This window comes from Puntigrus tetrazona, chromosome 22 (assembly GCF_018831695.1).
Source record: "Puntigrus tetrazona isolate hp1 chromosome 22, ASM1883169v1, whole genome shotgun sequence".
Classification (NCBI taxonomy): domain Eukaryota; kingdom Metazoa; phylum Chordata; class Actinopteri; order Cypriniformes; family Cyprinidae; genus Puntigrus; species Puntigrus tetrazona.
In genome coordinates this window covers 5,126,867-5,140,606 of record NC_056720.1, presented here as the reverse complement: position 1 = coordinate 5,140,606, position 13,740 = coordinate 5,126,867, and the positions used below count along the sequence as shown (strand labels likewise).

The 13,740-nt window shown below is 35.0% G+C and overlaps 2 protein-coding genes across 6 annotated transcripts; both read right to left on the bottom strand.

The window, feature by feature from the left end:
- Nucleotides 1–353: 353 nt before the first annotated feature.
- LOC122327451 (CD48 antigen-like) lies at nucleotides 354–5,527 on the bottom strand. 4 transcript variants are annotated; one of them, XM_043222832.1, is made up of 7 exons: nucleotides 3,606–5,527; nucleotides 2,993–3,316; nucleotides 2,679–2,770; nucleotides 2,480–2,582; nucleotides 1,901–2,020; nucleotides 1,682–1,752; nucleotides 354–715 (listed from the first exon to the last, which is right to left on the bottom strand). In XM_043222832.1, exons 1-7 carry the CDS (start codon nucleotides 3,652–3,654, stop codon nucleotides 662–664), a joined length of 813 nt encoding a protein of 270 aa, XP_043078767.1. In that variant the 5' UTR covers nucleotides 3,655–5,527; the 3' UTR covers nucleotides 354–661. The 4 variants fall into 4 exon arrangements, with proteins under 4 accessions (XP_043078767.1, XP_043078765.1, XP_043078766.1 ...); XM_043222830.1 differs by having other exon boundaries at nucleotides 2,480–2,770; XM_043222831.1 differs by having other exon boundaries at nucleotides 1,682–1,749; nucleotides 2,480–2,770.
- A 134-nt stretch (nucleotides 5,528–5,661) lies between these two features.
- Nucleotides 5,662–13,263, bottom strand: LOC122327397. 2 transcript variants are annotated; one of them, XM_043222736.1, is made up of 13 exons: nucleotides 12,958–13,263; nucleotides 12,308–12,625; nucleotides 11,528–11,860; nucleotides 10,825–10,947; nucleotides 10,443–10,472; nucleotides 10,244–10,273; nucleotides 9,410–9,439; nucleotides 9,185–9,214; nucleotides 7,850–7,873; nucleotides 7,621–7,650; nucleotides 7,389–7,427; nucleotides 6,786–6,809; nucleotides 5,662–6,315 (listed from the first exon to the last, which is right to left on the bottom strand). In XM_043222736.1, the coding sequence occupies exons 1-13, from the start codon at nucleotides 13,001–13,003 to the stop codon at nucleotides 6,266–6,268; spliced, it is 1,107 nt and encodes a 368-aa protein (XP_043078671.1). In that variant the 5' UTR covers nucleotides 13,004–13,263; the 3' UTR covers nucleotides 5,662–6,265. The 2 variants fall into 2 exon arrangements, with proteins under 2 accessions (XP_043078671.1, XP_043078672.1); XM_043222737.1 differs by lacking the exon at nucleotides 12,958–13,263 and adding an exon at nucleotides 12,668–12,868 and having other exon boundaries at nucleotides 12,308–12,539.
- Between the last annotated feature and the right edge of the window lie 477 nt (nucleotides 13,264–13,740).

Genomic DNA, 13,740 nt, shown 5'->3' with positions numbered 1-13,740 from the left:
ATTTTAAGAGATTTCTTAAGGAGCCATATTTGGATTCCAATATCTCTGGAACTGAAACTGTCACGGTGTGCTTCAAGGAAGGAGCACTCGACAACAATATACTCTTAATAGTTTTAACTTTACACCAAGGAGCAAATAATACTACTCCAGGCAGGCAGGTATGCAGACTGACAAACACAAACCACACTTATATACACAAAGTAAATGACTAAATTAACGAGACACAGCTGAAGACAATAAGACAATCAACAGAAAGTAGGTCACATAGAGCATGTGAGACATGAAAACAACAACAGTGCAAATATGCAAACATACAGGACGATAAAAATGAAGATACCAATAGGAAAGCATGATAAACACACACTATATAGGTATTTATTTAACACACAAACTTATTTACATTTCAAATTTGTACATGACATACCTGTTCACACTAAAGAGTTTATTTTGTATATTGTGTTTGTGCTATATTGCACATTGTCAATTTTGTAATTATTTGTATATTATTATTTTTATTATCTGTAGTCTCATCAATGTCATTATGTTGCAATGCAGAGCTTCTGTTAGTAAGACTGATTGCTCTGCCTCCAATATTTTAAGATAACATAAAAAGACTAGATGTCAATCAGCATCGGTCATTTCACAAGAACAGCAGTCAGAATCATTGTTTCACAGCAATCCCTGCATACACCACCTCTTCCTCCTTTTTAGATCTCTGAAAAAATCACAAAGATGCATTCACATCACTGATGTATTTAGCAAAATTATTATGGCGCATTTATCTTCATCCAAATTCTGCCATGAAAGTACACTACAATACAGAATAACGTTAATACCTTTTAGCCCATTTAATTTTTAAAAACATTATCTCCACATTTGGGACACTTCATTATGGGAAACATTTTCATTCCTTATCCTAGTTGTTTCAACTTGAAATGACTTGTTACCCGGCTACCTGACATTGTTGAGTCAACTTAAATTTTTAGGCAGCGGTATAACAAGTTATTTCAATTCGAAACAACTATTGTTTTTTACAGTGCCGTTAGATGTTCAGATAAAAGCAAAACGAAGATGAGGAATGGCAAAAGAGAAAAGTATATCATATCAATAACTTTAAATATGTACTCCTAATTGTTATCATTACTATTATTGTACATAGTTTCAGCCTAATAACGATGCCTGTAGCTGGACTACAGTTCCCAGCATGCACCACGACAAAGTTGATGAAACTACTACGCCAAGCAGCCAAGGTACTCTTAAAAAAACAAACAAATTACTTAATTAGATTTGCATGCCACAGAATTGCAACATTCCCTAATTTATACAATAGGACTCAAAGAAATAAAAAGAGAATAAGCAGAAGAGAGAACGAGGAGAGGAACAAAAGAAAATAAACCCTGACAGTGCAACAAACAACATTCACACATAGGATGCAACGTGTCAAAAGCTGGCTAAGCAGGTGCAGCAACAAGTGTGAAAATAAACCCAACAATTGGTTGCTTGCAAGCATCACTGAAAAAAAAAACAAAAAAACATTGCTTGCTAATGAATCGCATTGCCTGAACAAAGTGTTTTAAATACAGCTTAAACACAATCACACTGCTCATTTCTGTTGCATGCCTTAAATATTTTCTCCACAGATCACAAGTAAAAAGCCTTGCACCAAAATAAAGGCTCCTACCGAATTCTGTCCTCTTCTTTTATAGAATGTTGTTTCGGAGTAAATGATCTCTTCTGTACATGTCTGATCTGCTGCAATTATAATGATTGTCATGTTAAAAGAAAACACTTTTTCACACCATTCTAATACTAATGATCTATAATACTTATATATATATATATATATATATATATATATATATATATATATATATATATATATATATTAACTTATGCTTGCCTTCTACTTCTTTATGTTTCTTGCAGGTGCAGAAGATCATGACTGCAGCAAAAATCAACAGAAATCCAGCAGCAGCAGCAGCAGAGATCAGCACAATGTTCAATATGGTTGGGTCATGTTCTGTAAAAGGCAAAATGAGCCTTTCATTCTAATCTACTACAAAAAAGTCAATGAAATATCAGCACTATGAGATCAGCTCAGAAAGTACGTTTGCATTAACATTTAGTCGTCCATCCAAAGCGACTCACGAAAGAGGAGAATAGAAGCAATCAAAACCAACAAAAGAGTTAGAGGGTCAAATAATGGTTGGAAGAGATGTGTTTTCGGCCATTTCTTTTAGCCGTTAATGCCCTTAATTTTATGCAAGCAGCAAACACTTTAGAATAGGTAACACCTGGTAACAATTAACTACAATTTTAATTCATAGTTAGTTAGTTATGTTTATGTATTGGGTAGGATGAGAGATGTAGAATAATGTTATAATAATGGCTAATATTCTAGTAATATGCATGCTAATAATCAACTAAATAGGTGTAACCATAAAATAAAGTGTTACTAATGCAAATATCCCTGTCCTACCTGAACTTGTCTGACAGACTTCACTGATGTCCAGATGTCTGGTCTGGTTTCTGATGGGGTTGTTGATCACACAGCTGTAGATGTTTTTATCCTGATGTTCCACCTCCAGAGGTAGAGAGAGACTGATGCTGAGATCAGACACATTAATGCTGGACAATAAACTGTTTCCTTTGTACCAGGAGAGAGTCACATGACTCACATTCACCACCGAACACAGCAGTGAACAACATGAGGAGGAAGATGATGATGAAGAACAGTCTCTTGTGATGACAGGGACAGGCAAGAAGAGAGCTGAGAAGAGATTTTAGAGATTTCTCTTATCGCAGACTGAAACTTTTAATCCGCAATGTATGTTTGAATCTAAATATCACATTATGTTTAATTTCCAATCATGCTAATCAGCAATATGAGGTTTGAAATGATTGTGATTCTTATTTTTCTCAAAGTCTACAGCTGATCATTACAAAAACACTCAGATCCAGTGGTCAACAGGGTAAGCAATCTTCTACTCACCGTAGACAGTAAGACTGATTGTGAGCCTTGTTGCTGTTTTACGGCTGGAGACATTATAAAGTCCAGAGTCTGTGGTTCTGGTGTCTGTGATGATCAGAGATCCAGTCTGGTCCAGCTTCAGTCTGTCTCTGAATCTCTGAGAAGCAGTATTATTAAAAAACCTGCACTCATTCTTCTTCATTCTGTTGATTTGAGCAATGAGAACGCTGTTGTGTTTGAACAGTATTTCTTCAACTTTGTGCATATCATGATCGTTGATGTTTAGAGTGACAGAATCTCCCTCCATCACAGACACCGACTTCACTCCATCATCCACAAACACACCTGAAGAACACATATTTACTATTTGAAAGTGTTTAAAAATTTCTCACAGCAAAACAATTACTCTGTGATCAACGCATAGTTTGAGTGCGTCGCTCAACATTGCGCAATAAATAAACCCTTTGATATCAATGGAAGAGAAAGCTGTCAAAGTGAACATAATGAACACAAAGACGTTTGAGTGTAGTAGTCTGATTAAAATGAATGTTTAAAATGATAAAAATCTGAATTATGTTGATGTGGATTAATAATAAAGAAGCCTGCATAGAAATGAAATCATAAAAGTGCTTACCAGCCAGACTCCATGAGCACAAACCGATAAAAATTAAACTCTCAAGCATTTTCTTCAAATAACAACAGGCCTGAGTTCTGAAAAGGCGACATTTACAACAAAACACAACAGAAAAGTTCTATGAAGTTTTTGAGAGCTGAAAGCGGCAGGCGAGCTGGAGAGTGCCGTCGGTCTGTTGTGGTTTAGTGAAGCTCTGCAGTAAGTGTGAATAAACTGCTCCAGAAACACCTCCCACACAATTTGTACGTTAAATGCACTGCTTTGAGAGCAAACCGTTTTCAGTGACAAGAACACCAGATACTGAGCTTCTGCTCGTCTGCACGCGTTAAGAAAGGTATTTGTCAGCTGAATATGGACAGATTGCTGCAGGCCGCCACTGTCTATCAATGGGACACGCTGATATAGATATAACGCAGTACAGACATGCCTGAACATGGCTGACAGAGATTGTTCAACACACAGCTGTAGGAATCATGCAGACACTCCAGATGTTGAAAGAGATCAAGCTGCACACTGATGCTGGACAGTAAACGCTTTTCTTTGTACCAGAAGAGAGTACACACACCTTTGTTCTGGAAATATAGGACTCGGGTTGTTGTTGTTGGCCACATCCTGGATTAGCATCTACAGACTATGTTCTACCGCTGAGTAGACAGTGCATGGGGACAGAGTTTTTCGTGTGAAGAGCTAGACTGCAGAATATCTGCAGGGATGAGGCTGGGAGAAATTAAGGATGAACCCTTATTTTCTTTGGATGTGGTTTGGAGGTCCACTCCTCACTGAGACACACTATTAGACTATTTTGTCATTTTTAAGCGAGTTGCTGAAATCATAGCCGGCGATGGGAAACTGCGAACTTCAGACAGCTGCCTCGAATTTTACCAGTAGCTGAAAGAAGCCGATGCTGTGACTTTATAACCTGTTCATAAACAAACAGTAGAGTTTCGAGAAAATATTTCAGCATCCAAATTAATTAGAAACGATACAATAAAAGAGCACAATAAAAGATTTGGAGATGGAATAGAACATATTCAAACGTTATGAGGACTCACTCTCTCCCGAGGAGAATGACAAGCCAGTGTTACGACTTTACCCCAACAGTGCTTTGGGTTACTTCCTCAGAGGGAGAGGGAGGGGTGTATAGTTTTAATGGTCAGTGAGATTAACCCCAGCAACTGGGTTATACGAATCAAAGAACGTACATACTTAGGAAATGTAACTATTTCTGTGTATTGAGAACTTTTTATACTACTTTTATTGAGACTATTTTAAGTTTTTTTCTTTTTTATGTTGGTACTCATCACTCTAAGAAATAGGACCGATCTGCAGTTCCTACTTAGGACTTAGGAAAGATGTGTGTTGTAGGAAATGATTCCCATCCTTGAAGGTTCTCTTTGAAGTAATGCCTTCTGGAAGGAGATTCAGAAGTATTAAATGTTCATCTGATAGATATAAATTCATTTTAAATTCCTGAGGCTATTTGATATTTTAATTCAAAGTTTTAATGTGTTTGTGATTTATCCATGAAGCATGTTGGGCTATGTTGTTTTTATGTTTTTCTATCAGGAGATTTTGTTTTATGTGACAGGTAAACAGTAAAGTACTGAAAATTCACAGATACAGTAAAGTAGTATGAAATGTATAGAAATTACCCACAATGCAGTGCATATTACAGTAGTTAACTGTAATTTACACACACACACACACACACACACACACACACACACACACACACACACACACACATATATATATATATATTTTTTTACTATGTTTTAAGATATTTTGAAGAACCCTCATAGTCAGAAAGTTTATGGTCCCCTTTGACTCCAATAGTGTTTTTATATTTTTTTTGGTTACCAGAATTTGAAATTGTTAAAAATATTGTTTATAGAAACCAAAAGAATACGAATCATGTTAGTTAATTCAACAACATTTCACTTTCACATTTCATTAATTTTATCATCTGAAAAGTTCTGCTACTTATATTCCAAAGCCACTTACATTACGTAATAATCAAAAAGCAACACATGCAAACATTTGCACTGGGGCCAAATTAGAGATATGCGTTTTCATATTTATTTTACTTTCACTTTAAATAAAGTCCCATAAAATGAATACAGTTGTACATACATGCTTTATCTCACACGTATCCATTCTGCTCTCTGTTTGTTCTGTTGTCTCTGTTTCTTTGCCTGATCACAGCACTGCCACGCACCGTGAGGTTTTGTTTTTTTTGGTATCTGACGGGCGCAGCAGCTATCGAGTGATATTTGCAGTATCATAAAAAAAACTATGTATTTATAAATTAGGCACGAAAAACAAGTATTTGAAATTAAAAAAAAAAATGAATAATTAAAACAGCAACTCACACATAGGATAAGATTACGTATATGTAATATATTAATTTAGAGTAATATTAATGCTTTTTATAATTAAAACAGCAACTCACACATAGGATAAGATTACGTATATGTAATATATTAATTTAGAGTAATATTAATGCTTTTTCAACAGTTTTCACATTTTTTTTACTGTAGTGTGAAGGCTCCCCGAGGCTTAGTTGAGAGGGAAAAGCAAAAGAGACTCAACATACTAAACCAACGCTCTACGTGAAAATGGCGTGGCACTCATCATTGGAATCGGAATCTGTCTGCTGCTCAGTCACTTAAAACAGGTGCTTCTTCATTCATTCCTTTTCCAGCTGATTCTGAAAGGAAACACGGAGACAATCAGAAACTTTCAAGAGAGAAGACACCTCCTCCATTGATTGGATGGCTGAGAAAAAACTGACAGTGACAAGTATTGCGTTTTACCCAAAGCTAAAGTTTATCATCTAAAACAACAACAACAACAAAAAAAATATTTTTAATTGACAATAAATACCATTCATATCTGATATGCGACGGGAAACAACAAATTTGGCAAAAAGTGGATTCGAACTCCGGTTGATCACGTTAAAATGAATTACTTTGTATACACAAACTTAATGTGTTAGTTATGTGAAGATATTTAATGTATCCTGTTTTGTTATTGACATTATTTTTAATATATTACTTGTTAATCGAGGTATCACTTAGTCATTCTGATGATTGATATATTAATGTTCAGATTGTTATTTTATTTTTTGGTAATAAAAATAGATCTAAGAAAACAATAGACTTCTTGTGTAATACGTACCCATGATCACGGCATCAGACAAAGCTGCACACAGAATTACATTACATTAGGTAAAGCATCATTGATGTGAATTAATAATAAACCATACTATCCATATCATTTATTTGTTACTGGTGATAATTATTAGCATTTAGCTGGTTCAGGAGCCTGATAAAGTTCTGTTGTATATGAAACAGAGTGAAAATAATTATATTCAGACATTTATAAACTGGGATAATAAACAAGTCATCACTCATTGGGCACAGGATGTAGTGGGCGGAGCTCTATATCTCCCTACTGATAAGACACATCAAAAAAAAAAGTTTGGACTTGAAACTACACATACGTTTCCTATTTTGTCTGTCAGGTATTTGTGACGATAATGTGAAAAGTGTTTTATTGGCCTACTTGTCTTACATGCAACTAAAATTGTATCAATGACTCTTTCTATGTATTTGTGTGAAAACATACTGTTATCTGAAATCTGGGGTCACAGGTGCATTTCCTTATCTTTCATTGTTGGATACGACTGTCACCTGAGGCTTTTGACAAGTACTAACCGTTGCTAATTTTAAGATGAAGTACTTAAAACAGATTTATTGCTGCTTCGTCTGTGATACTTACGTGTTTCTTGTTCAGAGATCTGTTCTTTTGTTTTCGAAGCTGCACAGAGGCACAAAAATTAGTAAACATAACCTCAAAGTGATCAAAAACACTGAGAAGATGCAATATATGCAATATGCTTAAAGTGCTTCTAATAATCACTTTACCATCTGCTTGACTTTTTCTTAACAATAGACATCCACAGCACTATATACTGTAGCATTACTCTCTTTGTATCAGCTGTAATACTTACACATTTCCTTTAGTCTGTCAGAGATCTTGTCTTCATGTCACAGCAGCACATAGAAACAGAAACGAGACGATTATAAGAGAGTGAACAAATTAAGTTCTCCGACTTCATTTTTTATTATTTTTTTTACAGCGATGCTAAATGACTAAGCATTTTCATATATACATGGACAAATATATTGGTGTAGCACAATAAAGCAAATCTATATCTCTATATCGGTTTTAATACTTACGCATTTCTTTTTCACAGTGTTTTGCTTCACGTAACAGTAGCACATAGAAACAGAGAAACGAGGAGACATTAACAGATAAAACATGATAGAAACACTAGACGCATTTCCATTACCTTTCAAATTTCGCAAATTAAAATTGCGAATTGAAAATATGTTTAAATGCAAACGCATCAATTTCGCAAAAACTCAAAACGTTTTTCAGGGCCTTGAAAATTGGGTAACTTGCAAAAATGCAATAATGAAAATGGAAACGCTGGCATTTTGCAATACATTTTTTATCTACATTTATCAAATATCGCCAACGTTTGGCGCGAATCTAAAATGGAAATGCGGCTAATGAAAAGATATTGATTCTTTATGCATTTCTAAAAATCATTTTTTTAATGTAAATGACTTTGTAAGAATCTATAGTCTGCCTCGACTCAGATTCCACTCCACAATAAATGTTGATCATGCTCATCTAACAAAATGGCTTAATTATTATCAAGAATTAGTAAAACAACAGTTATATTGTTTGTAGACCATGTAGGATGATTACATCCTGAGCAAATGGTCACTAACTGTAGAGTGGAAGATGATGTGGGACACCAAAGGGGTGTGAGAACTTATTTAACATACAGACCACAGCTGTCACAACAGGAGCAACTCATACATTAAGGGAAGTACGATCAAAGTGTAAAAAGTTTAGGAAGTTTGAGGTTCACTCCGACTCTATTTAACTCAAGGTACTACATGTACTCTATCAATGCTGTGCTGCAATAAACATCTTCATCAAGATCTTCTACGTCCTCATCACACACACAACGTAAAGAAGGCAGCTCTAGCATCTATTCAGTCAAAAGAAACAAAGCTGTGGTGGAAACAGTTGTATCTTGTGAAGTTTTAGCAATGAATGAGGAACAAAAGAAGGAAACAGCAGCAGTGGAAAGAAGTTAGTAGAACTAATTATAATTACTGACGTGTTAACACTGAATGTTCACGCACTCATCCAGTTTTTACTTGTGACTGTAAATTTCAGAAAGATCTCAACGGCAGGAACCAGTGGATGGTTCCAGGATTATGTTTGTTTTCAACATTTGGGTTTCTAAACGAGGCAGTGTTACGGAGAGCTTGCTGGAAACTTTGGTGAAAGATGAAACGGCAGCTGCATCACAAACAGAGTTTTTGTACGTTTTGTCTGTAAATGAAGAGTGATCGGTACACTAATGTCACTAATGTCATGCAATACAATCCTCAATACTGCACTAAATCCAACACAAGTTTGAAAAACTATTTTGTATGTTTACATTTCCAACACAGCTCAGTTTCTCCTGTCTCTTCAGCTGTAGTACTTACACAGATCCTTTAGTCGTTCAGAGTCATCCGCTTCAGGTTCAGCAGCACAGAGACAAACAGAAATGAGGAGATAAGATGAACATACCGTACAATACTGGACAATCTAACATTTTTGAAAAATAGTTGCACTAAATCAAACACAAGCAGAATCAAAACAAAAATGAAATAAAAGCATTTTTTAAAAATTTAAGGGCTTTTCCTGTCTGTGTGAGCTGTAAAACTTACACATTTCATTCAGTTTTTCAGAGATCCTCGCTTCATGCCACAGCAGCACATAGATGCAAAGAAATGAGGAAATTGAAAGTGAATGAACATATAAACATGTCAGAAACACTGAAACGTGCTTCTAATAATCTCTTCATCTTCTGTACAACTTTAAATTAATAAATCAGTAACAATTACAGCATGGTTTCTCAACTCTGGTCCTCAAGATTCATTTTCCTGCAGAGTTTAGCTCCAACCCTGATCAAACCTACATGCCTGTAGCTTTCTATTAATCCTGAAGACCTTGATTAACTTGTTCAGGTGTGTCTGATCAGATCAGATCGATATAGAAGCCCTTGAATAACAGTAATCTTGTGAACGTGAAGAGATCTCAGCTTCATGTCACAGCAAAGAAACAGAAACATTTAGATCATCAGTGAATGAACAGATAAAAGTCAGAAACACTGAGAAGATAATACGTGATTCTTCATGTGCTTCTAAATCATTTCATCGTCTGCGTTATAGTCTGTAATAAATAGGTCAATAGGTCTGTAAAAATATCTAAATACAATTCAGATGCAGGTTTTGAAAATGAATAAATAATCAAATCAATAATCAAAAACTGGTGATGTTATTCTACTCACTCTTCAACCTGAATTATTTAAAGAGAAATTACAAATTAACAAATTACTACAACAGACAATAAATAGCCTCAAGTGCATGATAATTAACATTAATAATGAATAATATTATCTCAGATAAGTGATTTCTGTCATTTTGACATATAAACAAATATTGTATCTATTACTTATTTATTCAGCATTTATTTTTATCATATTTAGCTGCAATACTTACACATTTCCTTTAGTTTTTCAGAGATCTCCACTTGATGTCACAGCAGAAAAATTAGGAGATAATAAATGAGATATACACAATTCAATAACTACTACACTAAATCAAATAGAAGCAGAACATTTATAATACATAATTATTGACCACGACAAATCATATTATATGTTTAGACTGCTGTAGCACCATAAAGTTCATCACTTACATGTTTCAGTTTGTCGTTTCGAGATTTCCGCTTCATGTCACAGCAGCACATAGAAAGAAAAATTGGGATATTATTTGTGAATGAAAAGAGGAACATGACAGAAACACTGAGACTTAACACCAAATTACTAAATAAATTTGTTATTATTTACTCGCCATCTTGTGTGGCTAGATATTAAAAGTTTTTATGCAGCTCTTTTTCATGCAATGACATTTTATCATATAGATCATCAGACAGATCAAAAATAATATTTAAAATACCAGGATGGTGCAAGAAATCTCGATATAACTTGTGAACTAGGCAGGTCTTACTAATATGAAAGCTTCATGCACTGTTTAAGTCTGTTTTTTCTCTTTCTTGCTGTATCATCTGTAATACTTACACTTTAGATTGTCTAGTTCAGATTTCTTGCGTAAATAAAATAAACCACCAGTAGCTGCAGCTAAAGCCGTTAGCAGCAGAGAAAGAACGATCCCTGCTACAGCAGCTGAAGAAAGACCTGGTTCTGTAGAGATAAATAGAGACAGTCAAGTGAATGTGTGTCTGATCTACAGCAAACATTATTAAACCTTTTGAGTTCTGAAAAAGTCTTTGTACACTGAAGCTTTTCTATTTTAATGGTCCGCTTGATCTCTCATGATCATGAGTTGTTTACAACTGTTAAAAAGTTGGATTTTCATGCTACGCAAAGATTTGAAATAAACATTGACAAATAGAAATGTGCCAAAAATCTTACTTCCTGGTTTGTTTCTGAGTTTTTTTTTTTGATCATTGGTCTAAATGACACGGTGGAACTCCATATATAGGCATTTCTTAGTTAACTAAATTAGCTCCTACTTCAGAGTAGGGTCCTGTTGTTTACGTTGTTATTCTTTGTTTTTTTTTTTCTTGTCAACCAGCTTATGTAATTTCTTAGTACCCAACAACAGTGCAAATGCAACCCTTTAAAAGGCAGCTACTAGGAAATAGTTCACACTAAATCATCCCAGTACTTCAGTATAGCACTTCTAGCTCTGGAGCTAAAGCAGTGTGAAAGGACCTATAAGTGAATGCACTTTTTTACGTGTGTTTGTTGAGTTCCTCACCGTTGACAGTGACAGTGAATCTCTTGTATAAGGTCTGTTTGTTGCTGCTGATCTTCACTCTATAAAGTCCAGAATCTGTGGTTCTGGTGTTGGTGATGATCAGAGATCCGGTCTTTTCCAGTTCCAGTCTGTCTCTGAATCTCTCATCATAATATAATGGTGAGCTTTTGGTCTCTTTATCAAGTTTAGCTACGAGTTTTCCTTCATCTCCAGACCTCCACACTATCAGCTCGTTTCCTTGTAGTTGAGGAATATTTAGAGTTACAGAAACTCCCTCCTTCACCGACATGAGCTGCCTTTCTGCTTCACCAGCATCTATAACAGATGGAGACTCTACAAAAAACAGATTAGCTCAAAATAAATATACTGAACACTAGAATATGAAGCTTTACAGTTGATTCATTATGATTACTACACAAGGCATGGGCAGATTGATAATAGTCCTAAAAATAAGTAATAACAGATTCAGTTTAATGTAAAACAGTTACAGCTGGCATAATAATTTGATTAATTTCTCTATACAACCATTAATCACGCCTCGAATAGTTTCAGTAATGTTGCTGTAGTCTATATAATCTATGTACTGTATCAAATAAGTCACTGGGTATAAACTTCTTTCTAAAGTGCACTTGACTTCATGAATTCAGAACAAATTTCTGTAGGATGGCTAAAAATATTATAAGTGGTACTTCTTTACTGCACTTTGAAACTGTTCTATTAAGAACAAACACAAAGAGAAATCGAAAACATCTAATTATTCAGAAATATAAATATATTCACCGTAGACGGTAACACTGAACTTAATATACAGAGTTCCGGTGCTGTGGTTGATTTCTGCTTTATAGAGTCCAGAGTGCTTGGTTCTGGTGTTTGTGATGGTGAGAGATCCAGTCTGATCCAGCTCCAGTCGGTCTCTAAATAACTCATAATCTTCATATGAGATTTCTATTCCGTCAATCTGAGCAACTGTGTAACCCTTATCTCCAAACCACCACAGGAGCAGGTGAAGACCCTGTATTTTAGAAAGATCGAGGTTTAGAGTGACAGACTCTCCCTCCATCACCGACTTCACTTCATCGGTTTCAGCATAAAACACTCCTGCAAAACAAACAAAGACATCTTCTTAAGGATCAAACTCACATTCATTTCTAAACGACAAGATGTCTGGTCTCATTAACACTGTTGGTTTGTTTTAACCATGGTTTTTGTTTGTTAAAAGTAATTACACTTTGTAAAACTACGGTTCAATGTCATGCTCAAACAGGATATTGTAGAAAAGCCATGGTTAATTTGTGGTTGCCATATTTCGACATTTAGTAACGTTGTTGTTATTCCTTTTGCCGTAAAGCCGTCACTATTTTACGTCCTCAAATGCGGTTTCCGAAATGAAACCGAAAGTGTTTTTTTAAAAAAAAAAAATGGAAACTTACCACACGTTATTATCAAAAACAGGCCGATTTTGCTCGTGCTCTTCATGGTGTTTAATAATTCAGCAACATATGATTACGATGGATATCGTTTATATTATAAATACTCGTTTGTTTCAGCGAGAGCCACACGACAGCACGAATTGTTTACGAACCAAGGCCATCGTTTACATCGACAGAGAGCAATTAATGTACATTATAGTTGACATATTGATTTGAAATAAGCTACGCATTTTTTAAAGGCGCGCGAGCGAGCGAGCGATCGCGTGAAAGTTGTGGTTTTCGGGAAGTGACGCAAAAAACGTCATCGGTTGTTTCCGGAAGCGTAACGTTTTTTGCTCTGCTAAGTTCCAGCTATATATTGACAAACGGCAAAACTATTTCAACTTATTGACAGAGTTCAATTAAGCTGTATATTAGCTCTAAAAAAGATAGAGTGGTTATTTATTCTTAGTTCGTATATATAAAGCAATAAATCAATTGTTATATATTTTTTTCCTTAACGTGTTTTCATATCATATCAGAAAGGCATTTATTTTTATAAGTTAAGTGTTTATCGGGTAGGGTTTGGGGTAGATTTAGAGAGGGATTTAAAGCGTGTGTGTGGGGGTTATATAATGTTCTCGTTAAAATTCAATCAAGAATAAAAAGACCTTCTCAAACGTTGCATGTTTTCTTACTAAATTTGTAATGCTTAAAAATTGTAACCCAAAGATATGTTTTTCGAACGAATCTGGACTTTAATTCACCAAAAAAAATTATTAAGAAATAAGTGTCAGAAGTTTG